At 40.8% G+C, this 20,045-nt stretch overlaps 2 protein-coding genes across 4 annotated transcripts in view; one reads left to right on the top strand and one right to left on the bottom strand.

Moving 5' to 3' along the window:
- The window catches only part of ATP2C2 (ATPase secretory pathway Ca2+ transporting 2), a 44,598-nt gene extending 32,207 nt beyond the window's left edge, over positions 1–12,391 (top strand). For both annotated transcript variants that reach the window (XM_067540181.1, XM_067540182.1), the window contains exons 16-27: positions 934–1,035; positions 1,711–1,867; positions 4,084–4,254; positions 6,314–6,411; positions 6,514–6,564; positions 6,987–7,153; positions 7,880–7,948; positions 8,045–8,161; positions 8,828–8,975; positions 10,004–10,099; positions 10,439–10,580; positions 11,891–12,391. In XM_067540181.1, coding sequence (XP_067396282.1) covers positions 934–1,035; positions 1,711–1,867; positions 4,084–4,254; positions 6,314–6,411; positions 6,514–6,564; positions 6,987–7,153; positions 7,880–7,948; positions 8,045–8,161; positions 8,828–8,975; positions 10,004–10,099; positions 10,439–10,580; positions 11,891–12,006 — 1,434 coding nt within the window. In that variant the 3' untranslated portion in view covers positions 12,007–12,391. The remainder of the gene's footprint in view (positions 1–933; positions 1,036–1,710; positions 1,868–4,083; positions 4,255–6,313; positions 6,412–6,513; positions 6,565–6,986; positions 7,154–7,879; positions 7,949–8,044; positions 8,162–8,827; positions 8,976–10,003; positions 10,100–10,438; positions 10,581–11,890) is intronic.
- Positions 12,392–15,399: 3,008 nt separating this feature from the next.
- The window catches only part of MEAK7 (MTOR associated protein, eak-7 homolog), a 52,980-nt gene continuing 48,334 nt past the window's right edge, over positions 15,400–20,045 (bottom strand). For both annotated transcript variants that reach the window (XM_067540184.1, XM_067540183.1), the window contains exons 7-8: positions 18,775–18,954; positions 15,400–17,472 (exon numbers count right to left, since the gene is read on the bottom strand). In XM_067540184.1, the coding sequence (XP_067396285.1) occupies positions 17,353–17,472; positions 18,775–18,954 (300 nt within the window). In that variant the 3' untranslated portion in view covers positions 15,400–17,352. The remainder of the gene's footprint in view (positions 17,473–18,774; positions 18,955–20,045) is intronic.

Consider the following 20,045-nt stretch of genomic DNA (forward strand, 5'->3'; position numbering starts at 1 on the left):
TCTCTAAATGCTACCATTGTGATTTGAAAGTCTTCAAGCTGAGTGTTTTTTTTACAGTGCGGTCAAAACCAGAGAGGCAGGAAACACATCCCAAAATGGAACCTTGGGAATGTAACATCTTCAGTTCAGGGCATGGCTTATGATACTCAGTGTTTTAAATATGAATGTGTCACAATCTGGATAAACCATATTTTACAATTGAATTGTTTTTCAAGTCATCACTCCCTAAAGAAACACCCTGAGAGGACTCAGTAGAAAACAGTTCCTTATTGAGCTAAGGCTAAAGGAAATAAATGAAACCATAGCCCATTATTTGCAATCACCCTCTTTTCTGAAGGGTAGAATATGTATGGATTAACAGAACTATGGTCCTGTCATAAAAGCACAGGACTTGGAGTCAGGAAATCTGGTTTCTATTTTGAGTTTTGGCACAGACTCGGGAAAGGCCTAACTTTTCAAAATGTCCATTAATTTCAGGGTGACCAGATTAAGACACTGAGATCCTGAATATCAGAGTTAAACACCCACAACTGCAGCTGAAGTCAATGAGAATCGTGGCTACTCAGCACTTTGGAAAATCAGGCTTTTCATAAATTCCCAGGCTAGAAGGGGCCATTGTGATCATCTGGTCTGACCTTCTGTATAGCCATAGACCTTCCCCAAAATAATTCCTAGAGCAGATCTTTTAGACAAACATCCAAGCAGGCTTAAGGTATCTTAAATTAGGCATCCCACATGAGCAAAAGTTTCTGAAACTGTAGATCTTAAGCTCTCTCTTTGTTTCTCTGTCCTCATCTGTAAAATACTACTGCATAAAGACATAATCATTGTTTAATGTTGGTAACTCACTGTACGTAAAGGTGCTATACAGAGCATGTGCAAAAACTGGCATCGTTTAGTATTACAATAACATTTTTATTTTCCTTATTTTAGATGGAATTATGTGATGTAAAAGATATTTATATAAGAAAGAAGGAAATTCCATTTAGCTCAGAGCAAAAGTGGATGGCAGTAAAATGCATGCTGAAAAATCAGGTACAACAACAGTTACATGAACTGGTTTCATGTTTCCTATTTTGTGTGTGAATATGAATGGAAATGAAGTGAAGTTTCTTAGACAATAGCCATAAAAAGGCTTTCAGACACAGGGAGACAGTGCTTTCATAAATTACACCAAAAAATTTCAAAATCCACCATTTCAATGACATTTTGTTTTGACATTCAGGATATCAATGAAAAACCAGAATGAGATGTTCAACGTAAATTTTTGAGAAAAATTCACCCTATTTCTCAAAGAAGTGGTTTTGGTTTTTTTTCAGATGGGAAAAATTTGACAAAACATGACAAACATTTTCAAACACCTCTCAAACAGCTTTTTTTCTCAAACAGCATTCTCAAACATTTTCAAATAGCTTTTTTTTTCAATGGGAAAAAATTGACAACATTTCCGAGAAAGCACATCCTTTATTTCCCTACCTGCTTTGAGTTAATTTCATTCTCTATTTTAAAAAACCCAACTTTTTTCATGACCAGGGTCATTCACGTTCAGTACATAAAGTGGACCCCACATAAATGCTTTATTCTATAAGAGGCATGTGTCCATGTGTTTTATGTGATAGATAACAGCACAACCAGGGGACCCTGCACATCTCGGATGCAAAGGGTTTCACGCTGTCAATATTTTTTAATGCTTGTCTCCTTATTTTAAAGGGGCAGGAAGAAGTTTATTTTATGAAGGGAGCCTTTGAAGAAGTTATTCAGTATTGTACCATGTATAACAATGGTGGCATCCCACTGCCTCTCACACCACAGCAGAAAGCCTCCTACGTCCAAGAAGAGAGAAGAATGGGATCAGTAGGCCTGCGTGGTCAGTTAGTATTGCGACCTTTAAGCTTCCTGGTTCTCATATCTGTATGTTTTCCAATAATGATAAGCCTCGTGCACTAGTTGCAGGAGCATGACGATCCCTTTTACAGCAGCAGCAAAGTACTTCCCATTGAGGACCACCCCCCTTATTTTCACCCTACGGAATTCTTCTCTTCCTAGCAATGATCATGCATCTGCCAGTGCCCTTACTGACTCTAAAAGTACTGGCCAGGAGAGGATCTGGTCCATTGTAAAAAGCATCAGGTGCAACTGGCCTGGTCCGTGAACATAAAAGGGTTGATCATGAGCCCCTTACTCATGTTAGTTGTCCCAAGGAAGGGCGTTCTTGGGAAATAAGCACAGATAGGGAGCCCAGAATTCCTGATTTCCAGGCCCAACACTGTGACTTAGTGACTGTCTGTGTGTCTTGAGGCAAGTCATAGCACCTACCTGCTTCAGTTCTCACATATGAAATGAGGCCAAGAATACGTGCTGTATTTAACTTTGAAGTCTGCTTGGGGGGATTGTTAGGAAATATAGTGTCAGTTATTATCATTACTCATATGAGTAACAGCACCAGGATCTGGCCTGATGGTTTTTCTATTTCCCCTCTGTTTCCAAGAGCCTTTTCCTGGGTTTGTTGGCTGCTCATTTTCTATTAAAAATCTTTATTTATTGGTGGTTTAAATCAGTGAAATGCAAAGGAACTATAAACAACCACAGGAGAGTGTGAACTGTTTTCCCCCATGAACAACTGCAGTTGTCTGAGACATAGGCTAATGTTGTCACTAACAAGCTGAACACTGAACCTTTCATCGTTCTTTCTGTAGCCCAATGTTGTTCAGAGAAGCTATTTCAGCGGTGACAAAAAGCACATTTGGAAGTGATAACGTGGAAACCAACGGGAATCTTGCCTTTGTAAAGATTGAGCGTAGTCTGTCTGAACATTTCAGGACTTAGCCCTGTGGGCCTGCTGCTGCCCCATTTGAAATCCCTCCCATTGATTTCGTTGGGAGTGGGATCAGGACCCATATTTCAGCAACCAATTTTTACAAGTAAAGTTGGTTGATTTTTTTTTTTTTTTTTTTTATTAGGGAAATACTTAGCCTTCATATCAATGTGTGTCCCACAGGCAGACTGAGTACTATGTATGTGCTATATAGAATCAGAGAAATGCAGACTGGACCTCAAGAGGTCATCTGGTTCATCCCCCTGCACGGAGGCATGACTAAGTGTACTTAGACCATCCCTGCCAGGTGTTTGTCCAACCTGCTCTTAAAAACCTGTTCCAAAGTTTTAACTATCCTTAGAACGTTTTTGCTAATATCCAACCTAAATCTTCCCTCCAATTACTTCTTGTCCTACGGTGGACACGAAGAACAACTGACCACCATCCTCTTTGTAGCAATCTTTTAGATATTTGAAGATTATCACCAGGTTCCTCCCCACAAACATTTTTGAATATTTATACATTTCACAAAAACAAACAACACAGGAACATCACCATGATCTCACAGTACGAATGTTTAATTACTATCCTGCAGGAAAATGACTGGCCCAAGCAACTGATGTGGAACTTGTGATGGGTTGGAAGGATCACTTAAGATCCTTTCATACATACATCTGACAAAATATCCTGGAAGTTATACCTGTAAATCAATGCAGTAAATTCAAGAACTATAAAATTAGATTTTTGGGCACAAATTACAGCATCTAAATGTTTGTGGCCTTGTCTAATTGGAAAGGTCCCTGGGTTTAACTAAAGGTCTGATTTAAAACTGATTTAGTTCAGCTGATGCAAGCCTCAGGATGGACACTCTTATTTTAATTGAAGTCTGGCTTATTTACGTTTAGCTCCAGTCAACAAGCCTGGTCTGTGAACAAAGTTGCACCAGTTTAAAAATATGATTTTCTCCTGATTTAGTTAAATCAGTGCAACTCTGGGTGTAGGCAGTGTTGGTAGATGTACAGACGCAACCTGACCCTAGAAACCCAGTTTTAAACCAAGATAAGAGAATCCACACACAAAAGTTGCACCGGTTTAACTAAACCAGTCTAATTAAACCAGTGCAAATTTGTGACTAGCCATGGCCTAACTACCGGATTTTCAGCTGCTGATTAAGAAGCTTTGACAATATCAAATTCAATGTAGTATGAATTCTGATATAGAAACTCATGTATAATAACTTGGTCCTTTCCTTCTCTCTCTCTCTCTAGTGCTTGCTCTGGCTTCAGGTCCAGAACTTGGCAAACTAACATTTTTAGGGCTGATTGGAATAATTGACCCCCCAAGAGCTGGAGTTAAAGAAGCAGTTCAAGTCCTCTTTGAGTCAGGTGTATCGGTGAAGATGATAACTGGTGATGCCTTGGAAACTGCCATGGCTATTGGTAATAAATTAGCTATTTTCCCACAAATCCGCATTGCCGGCCTGTCAGGCCAACACCAAATTTTACATATTTTATTGTCCTTCTTAAGATAAACTAGCCCATTTAGCTTTCTTTTCATCTGTTGCTGTAGATTCTTTGAATCCCAGATGTGACATTACACTGTAGTACACTTTGTCCGGCTATGCCGGAAGAAGGACAAGAGACACTGGGTGTGGTTTAATTAGGCCGCAGCTTTATTCCTAAATGTCTGGGAGTACCCGGCAGATCAAATTGTACAGGGCAAGTAAAACTGTTGCTGGGACCTTACCAACCCCCTTTGAACAAGGGTTATGGAGCGGGACGGCTCTCAAGGAGGATGGGGTTGTACCACTCATAAGAGTCCTGAACCCCCATTGTTTCCACTCCTTTAAAGAATACCTCCTTTAAATCCTTTCCCAATCCATTTGATCAGATCATTGTATCCATTCCCTTGGAGTACCTGCACTGGACAGCTGCCCCAAGCTTACATAACAAGTTGTGACATCACAGCCTAACCCCTCTTCCGTTCTTTGTCCGCCACTAAACCCCCAACCCGCTATGGGGAAAGCAAAAAAATACCCACCTCCCCTTGGCCAATCTGGCAGTGATGGAAAAATTCCTTCCCAGTTCCCCAAGGAAAGAATGACTAGTATAATGTCCACAGCATGTCGTGACGAAACCTGATTTCAGCTACTCCGAAGGGTGGGAAGGTGGGTGCTGCTCAGCTTGGTGCAGGTGAAAAGAATCATAGAAGATGAGGGTTGGAAGGGACCTCAGGAGGTCATCTAGTCCAACCCCCTGCTCAAAGCAGGACTAACCTCAGCTAAAAGCTCAGAGGTCTTTTACTGCTCAGATATGGGCACAAATAGTCACCTGGTTGGAAACCTGGGTCTGCATCTCCATGCTAACCTGGTATGGAGCTGCCTACACATAACAGTTAACTGTCTGGCTCCCTAGCCACCCTTAAAGGGACAACACACCTTTTTACTGACAAGCTACAGAAACATCCCCACCGCTTAACATGGAATGAGCTCATTTTTGCTGGTCCACTGAAACAAATCCAGTTCAATGTAGCAATATAATTACAGAAGTGGTAAAATGCACTGTAGCGGCACTATAAATGATATAAAGTTACTTCTGATACACTTAAATGAATGAGAAAAAATGTCATCGCTGGGATTAATGTCTCTTTTAATATCACATGCAAACATCTCTGCAGAGCCAATTATTACATTTAGGGTTTTCAAATGGCCATTAGAAATAAACCATGCAAGCAGCAGAAACCGGAGGGACAAATCCTCAGCTGGTGTCGATTAGCATTGCTCTAACTGAAGACACTAGAACAGTGGTTCTTAACCTTTCCAAACTACTGTACCCCTGAAGCCTGAGTCCCACCCCCACGGGGCTGAGGCATGTAACTTAGTTTCATGGCGCCCCTGTGGCTCCAGGCAATTGCCTTTCTTGCCACCCCCAATACCAGATCTGCACTTGCGACCCCTCTAAAACCCCAGGTTAAGAAACACTGCACTAGAACTATGCTGATTAAAAGCCGCTGGGGGGTCTGGTCCAGTGATCTCATACTTATTCAAGCATGATTCCTTTCTATTTACTGTATGTAGAGGAGATGAATCCATTCCAACGTCCGTGGCAGAGTAGTTTAAACACTGCCCTGGTTTCACCCAAAGAAAATGATTAGGGAGAACTCTGCAAATGGAAACACGTGACATTTCATGTTCTCTCTGAAGGTTATTTCCCTGCAAAACCAAATTACCCTCTAGGTAAATGCACCTTAATATTGCACCCAGTTCTGTTCATCTAACTCTTCACTCACGCAAAATTCCCAGTGAGTAAGAAAGAAGTGCACAATTGACCCTTCAGAGACCTAGAAAGAGAATTTTTGTCCCATGCCTCCATAGGTGACCCCGGCTCACAGTCATTTTCCCTGACCCTTTTAAATGGCTGCCTTTTTTGTTTCTAATCAGAAAACAATTAGCCACTTCTGGTGATAATGGACTGCTCTTATGTTGGCTTTTCTGTGCAGGACGGAGTATTGGACTCTGCAATGGGAAACTGAAAGCCATGTCTGGGGAAGAGCTGGAACATGTTGCAGAGTCAGAGTTATCATCTACAGTCAAAAACGTAATGCTGATTAAACTGGTTCCAATAGTGCTGTAGGATTCCATTTAAAATAGCATCAGTCTGATACCTTTTTTTTTTTCTTTTTTCGTCTCTATCGTCCAGGTTTCTCTCTTCTTCAGAACAAGTCCAAAGCACAAATTAAAAATCATAAAGGTACTGATTGCCTCCCAACGCTATTTATATGAAATGGAAACCCAAGGTAGGGCACTGATCCTGTTCCAGCCAATGTCACTGGAGAGTGTCCTGCTGAACAGAGCCGGGCTCTTTGAGAGATGAGTTAATACCAATATAGGTGTGATTGAATGCGCAACTTAATGTCTTCGAGAGTGATTTTCAAGTATGCACTTCTGGAATCCGGGCCCCAGTAGAATCTCTCATTCATTTTTCTCTGCACTATCCATGGTACATAATGCAGCTTTGAGCTGCTGACGTCCATATTCCCATCCGAGACATGCAACCCTCCTTCTGCAATGGAATATAAATGATAAACATTAACCACAGCAGGACCAAGTTAATTTTCACATGAAGAGCTCATCCTGGTGGCGCTGAGTTTATTCATCTTTCCGTTTCCACAGGCCTTGCAAAGGGCTGGTGCCATTGTGGGAATGACAGGGGATGGAGTCAATGATGCAGTGGCCCTAAAATCTGCCGATATTGGGGTAGCAATGGGACAAGCAGGCACAGATGTCAGCAAGGAAGCCGCCAACATGATACTGGTGGACGATGACTTCTCAACTATAATGTAGGTTGGGCTTCAAATACTTTCTTGACATTGAATGCAATGAATTTCTATGTGACTAAGATTGAAAACATGTTAATGGCCAGATCCTCAGCTGGTGTAAATCTGCATGCATCTATGGAGCTATGCTAATTTACATCCACTGCTGATAGTAAGTGTGAAAAATCAGGACAGGAGGTGGGGGGTAATTCGTGCCTATATAAGAAAAAGCCCCAAATATTAGGACTGTCCCTATAAAATCGGGACATCTGGTCACCCTCGCTGCAGGTCTAGCCCATAATCTCTTTGGAGGCACGTATAGAGGACAATGTCCATCATGCCTTCCTCCATTCTGCCTGCCTCACCCAGGAAGCTTATAGGAAGGACTCCTGTATCTTTTAATGCCCTGTGGTTCACAAGAATAGAACCAGCAGGCAGAGTGGTCAGAATGACATAAATATGCCTCATGTTCACCTATGCCCAGGAACCAAAACAGAATGGGGAGATCTCATATCAGGGCTTCCTAGTTCTGACAGCATCCTTTAATCAAACAGTTGTATTGATATCCCTGTCATGTGAGAGTTGTCCTAAAATGGTATTTGGACTTCCACTGAAATGAAAGGGAAGGAAAGAGTATAAATTAAGAGGACACAATCTTGAATTATAAAGTTTCTTAAGTGATGATTAGGTTAGATATGATATATCATGAATACCCATCACTTTATAAATGATCACATCTCTCCCTTCCAGGAATGCGATAGAGGAGGGAAAGGGAATATTTTACAACATAAAAAATTTTGTCCGGTTTCAGCTTAGCACGTAAGTACACACTTGCTAAAGCTTCAGTGATGAGCAGCTTTTTGGCAAGGCTGCATGGAGTAATGTTGTGTTGTTTCTGCTCCTTCTGCTTTGTAGGAGCATTTCAGCATTGAGCTTAATTACTCTGTCGACAGTGTTCAATTTACCAAATCCACTCAATGCTATGCAAATCTTATGGATCAACATTATCATGGATGGACCTCCAGCTCAAAGGTAGTGAAAATACAGAGCAAGCCAAAATTAGCCTTGGAGAAAAGTGATGCAACTCCATTGACTTGAAAGGCATTAACAAGGCTATGTTTACAAAAGTTGTCATGATCAGATGTTGAGCCTCTTTCCCTTACCTGTCTTGGGGTGGAATCTCCAAATTCTTCCACCCATAGACTGGGAGTGGAGCCACTTCCTTGTGTATACCCACCATCTATCACACACAGGTCCAGCTAGGCTTTGGTTACCTGGGTTTCTTCCTTTCACCAACCTGTAGCCAGTAATGTAGCACCCAACAGCTTTTTAAAACAAAATATTTGTATGTAGTAATTGAAAGAAAGCCTTAACGCTTTGTAATCACTGGTCTTGTGGCTGTATCTGCCTGTGGGATGGCGTGTTGAAATTGTCAGCTCCTCTCTATTAATCCAGCACAATATCTTAGAAATCAAATACATAAGTCATATTTGGGGGCACAAATCAGTAAATCCTTAGCAAACACCCCAACATTCATCCCACTCATCCCAAACAGGATTGAGCTACAATGACAACATAGGGAAACTGGCACTAATGTTTCTGGTACTTTGCACCTTCACTAACTAGCACTAAAATTTAAGAATGTATGCAACTGATCTGTATCTGTTAAACATGGGGTTGCGTTTTCTTTGATGACAGTTTGGGAGTTGAACCAGTTGACAAAGATGCCATCAAACAACCCCCTCGGAGCATTACGGATACAATTCTCAGCAGAGCGTTGATCCTGAAAATCTTTATGTCTGCTATAATTATCATTAGTGGAACCCTCTTTGTCTTTTGGAAAGAGGTGAGATAAATATTTAATCCTATCTTGTTTGCACCTACGTGGAGCACAATCCATAACATTTTAAGGACAATTTTCTCAGAAGGTAGAATGTCCGGTGGAGAGGACTCGGGGCGACATGTCAAGAAACCTGGCTCAGCCACTGGCTTGCTGTGCAGTCTCTTCTTGTCTCAGTATCTGAGTTTCCCATCTATAATTTGCAGATTAAGGACACTTATCCTTCCTTCAAAAGTTCATTGAGATCTAGAGATTAAAAGTACTGTGTATGTGTTAAACTCTACAAATACTATTATTAACAATTTCAAGGAGTACATTTGGCTTTTAGCTTCCGATTTTTCATGCCACAAAATTCAACCTCAACATATTTTTGTTTGCAAACCTTTGTAATTATGTTCTTTAGAAAGCCAAATATTTAGGGATTTTATACATTTGATTGCTTCACTGGAGTATTTGTACCCAAGTAAAATCACCATAAACCACACAATGAATCCGTAATTACCTTTTAGAAGGGAAATGTCAAGCTACAAACTGATCCTGATGTCCAGGTTCAGTAATACGAGGTTAATCACAATTACTGAGAAATTTAAAACTACAGCATTTGACCGTTAAATGAGAGGTCTCTAATATGATACTGGATTTGGAGCACATTTTATCTGTATAATGCATCAATAATAATTGCTAATTAGACATAACTTGCAAATAAATTGTTTGAAGGACTTTTGGCTAAATTCACCACTGGCCTAAGATTTTATAATATTGGAAGATTTGATTGTAAAACAAATACTGGCAGTGGGGAATTCATTTCTCAATGGTATTTAGGCGCCTAACTGTCATTGAAATCTGGGGTTAGTGCAGTAAATGAAACTATTGTTATTGCTCTTTTTTTAATTGGATTACATTTCAAGTTGACCGTGACTTCTTTTAAAACAAAGTGGCTATTATTAGACTAAAGTGTTGCGTTGATACGTTTTTATAAGGCCCAATTTTTATTTATTTTTTTTAATAACCCTGAATTTTACATGTGCTTCCAGATTCCTGAAAGTGGCACAACTCCCAGGACCACAACAATGACTTTTACTTGTTTTGTGTTCTTTGACCTATTCAATGCCCTGACATGTCGTTCTCAGGTGAGATAGATGATTGCCATGTCAGCAATCTTTTTTGTCTTTAAATAGCACCTTAAATGTATGCTTCACATAAGATAAATATTCTGAACAGGAAGTGGCACTTTTTCTACATCGTTACTGAAAAAAGTTGAATTTTTATCCTATTAACCAACTTTGTTCTATAACAAAACCAATTAACCAATTTACAACAAAGTTACAGCTGCCTGAGTTAGCATATATATAACTTTAATTTGTTAAAGAGCTATTGATGTTGGCTGTTGGACATGCAGAATGACAAATGCATAGATTCAGATACAAACAAGAGTCTGAAAGATTTTACTTTTTCCCTCCCTCCCCCAGACAAAGTTGATCTTCGAAATAGGCTTTTTCCGAAACCGCATGTTCTTATATTCTGTGCTGGGATCACTGTTAGGGCAGATGGCTGTTATTTACATCCCTCCATTACAAAAGATCTTCCAAACAGAGAATTTAGGAGCATTAGGTAAGTTATTAAGGAAATAGCAATAAGCTTGTTTTATTAAACTATTTAAAATGAATATGAGATTTGCCCTCTGCACCACCTTTAGTGCGTCTCTAATCAACGCATGATGACTCAGAAGAAGGTGGGGAAACAATGTAGCCAGCCAGTCATCTCATGTTGCACATTTCTGGGGAGGAGGAAAATTCTTTCCTCCAGGCGATCAGTTTGATTTGATTGCTCTTATTTCTGATTGCATAGGTTATAAATGTTTGTGTTCATGCCATTATCCAGCTCGCCTCACATTCCAGACAAAATATGTGAGTGGTTAAATATGAAAACATGTAAATACAGATACATCAAATTCTTCACTGAGCTTTGTAGAATAGCCTAACGCCCTGGCTACACTTACCTCTGAGATTCGGCGGCAGTCGACCGGAGTTACGCAAGCTACGCAAAAAACTTGCGTAGCTTCCATCGACTTCTCTGCTTCTCTTCTGGGCGCTGTCTTCACTGCACTGTGCTGACGGGAACTGCGTTCCCGTCGACGCAGCGCTATGCCACTTGAGAAGGTGGTCTTAATACGTCCATTTCTGGATCGACTGAGCGGGTCTTCACTGATGGCTCAGTCGATCCAGAGAAATCGATCTGACGGCAGCGAATTGCCGCCGTCAGTGTAGACTTAGCCTAAGTCTGCATTAGAAAAATTTGTGCTGGTGGAACTACCTTGAATAATTACACTAGTACAAACCCCTAATGCTGACACACTGCACCTATGTAAAGCAAGGATAACGTGTGATTTACTATCAGATTAAGTCATAGCAATATAAAGTCTCCCTTACATTGGCGCACGTTACTATAGTAGAACCGCTATTTTATGAACTAATTGAGAAGGGAGGAGTTCATAAAATCCAAGAGTTACGAAGACTGAACATGTTGAAATTACAGCAGGTACAAGTCATAAATTAATTTTTAATCCTTCAATGATAGTGTACATAACGACTGGCAACAAATGGATACAGTGTGCCTGATTTCTCTTTGGTTCAGAGAACTGCATCTCTTCTTTGCTGGCAAATCTCTCAGTCTTTTCAAACTGTGCAGCTGCTTGACCACTGACTGAAGGATTGAAGTTCCATTTAGGAGCTGAAAGCTGGGTCATATAATTGGTCGTTCATAAGGTCAATGTTCATAAAATCAGGGTTCAGCTGTACATCAATATAGTTACATCAGTGCAAATTTTTCTAATGTGGACAGGGCCTTATCTGAAAACTCTTGCCCAGCACAAAATCCCGCTGACCCATTGTGTTCCACTTTCTTCCCTCACTCCTTGGCAGATCTGTTGTTCCTCGCTGGCCTGTCTTCTTCAGTTTTTATTGTGTCGGAACTCATCAAACTGTGTGAAAAACGTTGCTGCAGAACAAAGAAAGTGACAAGTCCTCAGGAAGTGTAATGGACACAAACTTCCGTAAAGAATGTTATTTGCATTAAACTGCCATTTTGTAATTCAAATGTGCCAGGCTGTGACTAAGCAAATCCTTCTGGGAACTATTTAAAGTGAATCTAGGTGGTCAGCCCTTCCCATATCAGATTATGTTCCTGCCACTTTCTTCAGCCAAGCTATTTCAAGCTTTCTGCCGGGGGGGCGCCAACGCTGCCTCCGTTGCACAGATTTATATATATTTTCATAACATGTTAACTTGTCCTGTTTCAGCTGGCGCTGTCACTCTGAGCAACGTGGCTATGCACTTGTACAAACAAATCTATTGCAGGCAGCTGATGTTTATTTATTTAAATCAGAATGACTTTTTGTTAATAAAATCTGGGCTTAAAATGTTAACTTGTGGGTGCCTGAGGGAGAATCTTGTGATTACTTAAGCAGTAACCTCCACTTTTTAAAAGGACTTTCCATTCTTTTGGTTTTACTACCAGACACCTTAGCCCAGTGGGTCCCAACCCTCGGCCCACGACTCCCCTCCCGCTGGCTGCAGAAGGGAGCTGTTGCCTAAGTACCCGGGTGGAGTGTGTTGCCCGTGCAGGCGTCTTGCTGCAGCGAAGGGGACGGGAGATCAGCGCTCCCCTCCCCCTGGCTGTAGCAGGGAGCACGGCAAAGCGCTCCGCCTGGATCCCCTAGCTTCTGGGCTCCCTGCTGGAGCCAGAGGGTAGGGCGCACTGATCTCCCATCCCCCTGGCTGCAGAAGGGAGCCACTGCCTAAGGACCCAGGTGGAGCGCAGAGTTTCCCTGCTGAAGCCAAGAGGAGGGGAGATCCTCCTCCCTGAACTCCTTTCGTATTTGTGGCCCTCGAGACAAAAAGGTTGGGAACCACTGCCCTATCCCATTTCCTCTGGCTTTAGAGCCGAGTGCCCAGCTGACCTTGATTCAGCAAGGTTCTTAAGCAATTGCCTACCTCAGGACTATCAGATTCATTCTTAAAGAGATGTATATGCTTAGGTCCCTTGCTGAATAGGGACTTAAAGGCGGCTGATTTTTAGATTGTCCTACCCCTCAGGCTGCAGAATCCACTCCTTTCATCTGACTTCATCTGGTGGGAGTGTAGTAAAGCAGCACCCTCAGTAGCCTCACCTGTAACTCAGTCCAGCTCTCGCTGTCTTCTTTCACACCCCTACGGGAACCTTTAGATCAAACGTTCCTTGGGTTGACAGAATGGGGGGCTGATGCGTAAAAGGTATCTAGACAGCGCTGTGCTTGGCATTGCAACACCTCCCTGATTTAGGAGCCTAGATCTCATTTTCAACAGGGATTTAAGCTTTTAGGATCCTAAATCCCACAGACAAGGTTTAGGCTCCTACATGTCAACATCCCTTTTGAACATGAGATTTTTGGGCTCCTAAATCAGTTAGGCATTGCAAAATCAAATAGTGATGGTGCACAGGGGAAAGACGGTCATGCCAACTTAGGAGTTCCTGCTCGTCACCATGCAAAGACCTTTACCATAGCCTAGGATAGAGATTGTGATAGTACAGCATACCACTGGCCTGCAGGATAAGGGGCACAAGTTGTTGTTGGGAGGGAAGCATTGTTCAAACCCAGAACAGTGAAAACCTGGGAGAGGCTTTTTTCAATGTTAGTTCATTCCTTTCTTCATCCTTGCACTGGAATGCAGTGGTGCATGGGAAACAGCCTTGGGCTAGACAGATTAATCAGTGTTTCTCAACCTGGGGGTTGTGACAGTTTTAGAGGGGTCGCAAGTGCAGAGCTGGTATTGGGGGGGCAAGAAAGGCAATTGCCTGGAGCCACAGGAGCGCCATGAAACTAAGTTACATGCCTCAGCCCCGTGGGGGTGGGACTCAGGCTTCAGGGGTACAGTAGTTTGGAAAGGTTAAGAACCACTGGATTAGATCATGGGGATCTCATACTGACTAAACCCACTTGCAAATGGGCTGCTTGTTTTGTTCATGGGCATTTTCAGTTTCTGCACCCCGTCTCTACAGCACGCTACAGCATGGCAGATTTAGATTAAATCTCAGGAAAAACTTCCAAACAGTAGGGAGGTCATGGAACCTCCATCACTGGAGGTTTTCTAAAGAAGGCTGAATAGCCATCTATCTTTGATGGTTTAGACACAACCAATCCTGCATCGTGGCAGGGGGTTAGACTAAATGAACGTTGTGGTCCCTTCTAACCCTAAGATTCTATGTAATCACAGAACTTGGCGGGCCCTTTACATACAAAAGCTACATTTTTTGAAACATTTATTGGAACATCACCCCATCCTCAAGTTTTCCCTCTGTTAAAGAAACAAGTTACACTCTCTGAGTGTATGAGTTTATATTTTAGCAGGTCTTTATTAAAAAAAAAAAAAAAGTTTTCATTCTCGTTGTGTAAACAGTCCGGAGAGGGCTGGGCTGAGTAAGGTTACTGTTGCAGAACACAACTTTTGCTATACAGTAAGTATTCTGTCAGCAGTTACAACATCCAAAGTTCCTTAGTCACTCAGCAGGAAGTGCCTTGTTTCAACAGCCTCTTGCTGGGCAAGTCTGCAGTACATACACGAAGAGCACCACCCTGTTAAATTTCTCTCTCTCCCCCACCAATCACCTTCACCTTATATGATTTGATTTAAATCCAGCTCCTCAATGGTCCCAAATCACAGGACTTAGCTACAGTCAAATGCTATGTTGACTAACAGTCGGATGTGGCCCAACATGAATTTCCTTGACAATACCAACCCAGTGTGGATCATATTTGCGGTGCCTCAGACTGCTTCAAACACAGTATTTCAACAGCTGACTTGTCTAAGTTTTTGGTGAAGGGCAGTTTTCTGTAATTCATTTAATGGAATTAAAAACAAGCAACCAAACACAGTAGCAATTCTTTGGTGACAATAGCTTCCACTTGCTCCTGCTCACCATAAAATATTAACTGGCTCTTTGGTGTTCATGTAAATTATAATCTGCTTGGAAATGGAAATCCCTGCTTCAGGATGGAAAAAGAAATCCAGTAGATAACTTACTAAACATGTATACAGTACTTTTCTTCTAAAACTGGGTTGAGTCCGGCCTGCCAAAGGCTGCTATCCAGCCAACCAGAGCGGAGGAGCAGCCCCTCCCTTCCAGCCCCCTCCAGTTCACCAGCCCAAGTGAAAAAAAAATTGCAATATGGCCCTTCATGCAAAAAGATTGGCCTCCCCTGTTCTAAAAGATTCCAGAAATGAAGTAATCTCTGGAGTGGAACTCAGAAGATATTTTAACAGCACTCAGCCACACTACACCATCATCTAGTATAGGCAGTGAATAATAAGCTAACTGAAATTGTTGGGGGAATTTCCGGAAGCAAGTTTCTTAAAAAAAAAAAAAAAAAAGAAGAAGAAAAGAAACTGTTACAGAAAGAACCAAATTACTTTTATTCATTTATTTTCTACAGCAGTTTTATTACATATCATTTGAATTGATTATAAAAACATTAAGAGGAGAAAACAATTGTGTAAAAAGATCAGTATAATTACTCAACACAAAATCTTGAGCACATTAAAGACTTTGGAACCTAACTTGATCATTTAGATAAACACATAAGAATGTTAGCTAAGGCCTTCTATAACCTGTGCCCATGAATAGGTATCACATATACGCTTACTATTATTATGGGTAGGGTACAAAATGCATAGATGATTACCAGGGTCTACAGTAGGAGGGATTTGTTCATGTTCCCCTTTCAACAATAACTTTATATATAGTAATCATGAAGACCACTTAATATAGTGAAATCACAAATACAAGCTAATATGAATGTCCTACTTTGGCACCCAGAGAAGAAGCACCAGATATATAAGGGCACACCAGAAAATACTTTCAGGGTGAGATTGGGGTTGATTGGAACCTGATCAAAGTAGTCAATGACCATATACACTGTTAAAGTATATTTTATGCACCATGCAGTGTCAACAGTAAAAATCTAGACCCTCTATATGACAATGAATCCATTCTAATAGAAAGATGCTTTGATGTGATTTTTTGCTTTATCGGTAGAAAGATTCTCAGTTACACATCTCAATAGAGATAAATACTGATTTTCAATTCCCCATGTCACTTGCAGGGGTGAAAATTGTAGTCCTCAGAAGAAGTGGATTTTTTGGCAAGTTGATTACATAGCTAGAGGGTTAGCAATACTCATGGTAACAAAATATTGACAGCCATGAACAGATTCTAGTAATTAAAGCCCTGAAAGTGATTGATAGTAGTGACTCTCCAGCACAGCCAAGTGTTGTAAATAATAGAGAAGGAGCAAAAAAAAAAAAAGTAGTTGTCTATCAGAGGTCGATGTATTTTTAAAAAATTACTGATCATTGATTTTATTGCAACAAAATCTGTAATTAGAAATTTATTTCAAAAGTTACAGACATTTACCCTAACATTTTCAAGGCATGTGTACAGATTTTAAGATGTATGACTCCTTATGGCCTAACTACACACTCCAGTCTCAAGCGAGACCACCTCTGAAGGCATTTTCCAAGAGAATTTCCATTGACATCAACAGGAGTTATGCCTGAGTAAGGACCACAGGACTGGGCCCATTGATAGGAGTCTTTGTGTTGAATCCCTGAATGATTTTAAGATTGTTTTACAATGCGTCAAATTCTGTGCTGGCTTATTCATTAAGTGAAACTTCACTCAAATGAAGACTACATAAATCAGTGCAGAACTGGATGCAATATATCCAGAGCTCCATGTTTTTGTGTTCGATCCATGCACCATAATTTATTGAAAAGCTCTGCTTAGAAATAGATCCTAAATTTTAAGCAGTTTTTACAGTAACAATGCACATGAAACATATCCTTCTTGAACACTGAATTGGACTGTTCCACTGATACAGTTTTAAAATGTTAACTTGTATGCTGCATGCACATTTAAATAATGAAGCTGATTTCATTGCATGCAAAGAATTATTTTCAGCTGAGGTATCAAAAGCTTGTTTGACATCTTTGAAATTCTATATACAGTAAAAGTTAATACTCCATGTGACTAAGCAGTAATAATAATCTTTGTGCTTAATATCTGCATGCAGATAGCATTTGCAATAGGCCCCTTTTCCTATCAAATTTATTTCCAGCTATAGCTATCACGGTGCTCAGGACTTAGCCAGCTACCTAAATTGACCACACTTCCAAAAGAAATCACGTGCAGTCATGAGATCTTCCTGGACCTTACGATTACACTAGTAGTCTTTACACTGTATGCAAGAGTCAGCCAATTATACGAGTGGAAATAGACGAGAAAACACCCTGTCCAAGAAATATCAGCACTTGATGGGATCAGGCAGAACAATCCATCTTAGGTCATCTTAGTTATCATCATCTTCAACCTGTTCTCGCAAACCATCACTCTGACGACTTTTTCCAGTCATTTCTAACAAGGCCTGAGCCTCAGGGTCTGTATCCAGGATGCTCTTCTTACCCTTTATCTTAAATAAAATCAAACAGGCAGTTTAAAATGTCATCACAAATGTCAACAAGGGCAGGTCACAAGTAAATTATGTTCGAATATCCATAAGTTGTTTCTTTGGTTTTAAAGACTGCTACAATGAAGGTGCATGCTTTCCCAGGTGCATGGAAACAGAACAGATTCACTAGGACCTAATAACTGTTTTGCGCTGTTTCAGTGACACAAGACACTCTAGTGACACCGCTCATGGTTGCTTTGCAGAAATCAGCCAAAGCCTACTGGTTAATCTGACCCACTATTTCAAGTGCAGAGGTGAACTTTTAATTGATTCAAATACAATTTGCCGGTCTTCCTAAAAGACTAGTTCTGTTTCTATCTACAGATGTGTGCCCACTGCATAGCCTCTGGGTTTGTTTACATAATGGTGAAAAGAAAATATCAGCTGCATAAAACAGACAATGTAACAGGAACAACTGAGGGAGATATATTATACAAAGACAGAGCCCTCAACCCAGCCTCAAGGGCAGAGAAACTTTCATACAAGTCTATTTACCCACTTCCTAGGCAATATGATCCTCCCCAATTGTTCTTATTGAAACCAAGCCCCACAAAGATTTCCTGCATCGCTCTTACACACAGGTTTAGCATGTCTGTTCAACTGAAGCTTTTTTTGGTTCTTTCACGATCCTGTCAGACAAGGACTATTTACTCAATGAAAACTCTGGGTTCAAAGAGCCAGGGTTACAACAAGCTTTCAATTGTGAGCAGATATGAATTCACAAAAGCTACTGGAGAAAGAAATGTTTTGGGTCAATGCAAGATTTGTCCTTGACTGTCTATTTTCCAGTGCTTTGCTCATTCCAGTTTTAAATGTCTCAAGTGATGTGATTCCCCAGGGAAACTATTCCCCAATCTAATCATGTCAGCAAGGATTTATTGACATTCAGACTCTCTGGATTCCATCCCATAGCTCCTAATGTTGTTCTCTTTTACACCTGAAATAATCCACTTCCTCTTTGGTATTTACATGCTTCAAATATATAGTGCCGCACAGTTATTAAAAAGGATCACCCACTACAACAGCACACCCAATGTTTAATCCATGGTTTGTTTCATTTATGCCCCTCCTTCCGGTTGGCACATGTACTTTTTGTGTTTTACATTTCTGCTAAAGAAATAAGTAAAATGTGATTTCTCACAATATGGGCAAAAAGTCAACATATTTAAAACATCATAGAAATACGTTAAATATATTCTCCCTTGTATGTTTCGACACATGTAAGTTAATTTTGCCAGCTTTTGAGACATTGTATTCACTTACCACTGAACTTTCTGGGATATCTCCCACTCCCCACACCTCCACGGCATCTAGCGTAAAGTTTTCGTTAGCTGACAGCTGGGGACTGTCGTAGGTGGTACATCTAGGTTTGGCTCTGCTGTGTCCCTTCCCATAGTTACTGTCTATCCAGAGCCCAAAGTAATCGTGCTGTCCACCCATGCCCTGTGAAGTAAATAATCACATGAAATTGTTATTAAACAGATATAAACCAGAACCTGGGCGAGGGATGAGAGGTAGATTGTAAGTTGCTAGTTTCAGTATTTATGGCCAAATTTCCAACCCTGGTGAAATGGGGCATTTCAAACAAGCCTGCGTTTACGTATACAAATTGAATATTTGTGCATGCAAACCATCTGTACAATACTCATCTTACATGTACTACAGGAGCATGACAATTTTGCACACACAGCAAATGTACTAGCTTTGGAAATGTAACCCACCATGTAGTCTAACAGCTATTGTCTGTTTTAACAACACAATACTCATTTTAGTCAAGTCTTTCTCATTTAAAGCAATGAATACAATTTGATGTGGCTTTCTTTAAAGCAAGATTTCACTGGGATGCAGTGGTTACTGAAGTAACCATTGAGGCAATGCTGACACATTGTGTTAAAACATTTGCCTGCTTGTTTAAAATAACTGAAATCCACCATGGTGCTGAGGACTGGTGCAAAGAACTCTCCACTCACAAGACGCTGCGTAGGACTGATCAGACAAAACTTCCAGGGGGTAGTCACACAGAGACAGCCTCTACAACCCCTGTGCATCATTTGTGAGGGGGATGTCTTTATGCCAGCCATGCATAAACTAATTTGGAGGGTGACAAAGGATGGGTCATCTGGATCTTCAGTTATGTATGTCTAGGGGTTCTAACACTGTGTAAATGGTGTGGACATGTGCAACCAGCTCTTTCAGCCAATTGGTTGGAGTGGCAGCATCTTGAGAGCTCCATGCCAGGTTGAATGTTGTTCCCAGCTGGAGGATGGATTCTGCTCTTTAACTCCCCAAAAACTTCACCTGCGCAGAGCCCAGTTACTTGGGTTAGAAACACATGAAATGGATTTTACTCTGAACAGTTTATTGTTTTAATATGAACATCAGCTGTAAAATAATCAGATAAATTGGCATCTCCACATAGCTTTCATTTTTACTCTGATTGAAGATGTATTAAGGTGAGAAATCCTCAGAGTAAAAGTGCTGAGCTAATACACAAGGTGAAAAGATGAAAACATCCCTGAAGTATCACCGCAAAC

Source organism: Emydura macquarii, unplaced genomic scaffold, assembly GCF_026122565.2.
Source record: "Emydura macquarii macquarii isolate MOO-44397 ecotype Brisbane River unplaced genomic scaffold, CSIRO-AGI_Emac_v2 contig_561, whole genome shotgun sequence".
NCBI lineage: Eukaryota > Metazoa > Chordata > Testudines > Chelidae > Emydura > Emydura macquarii.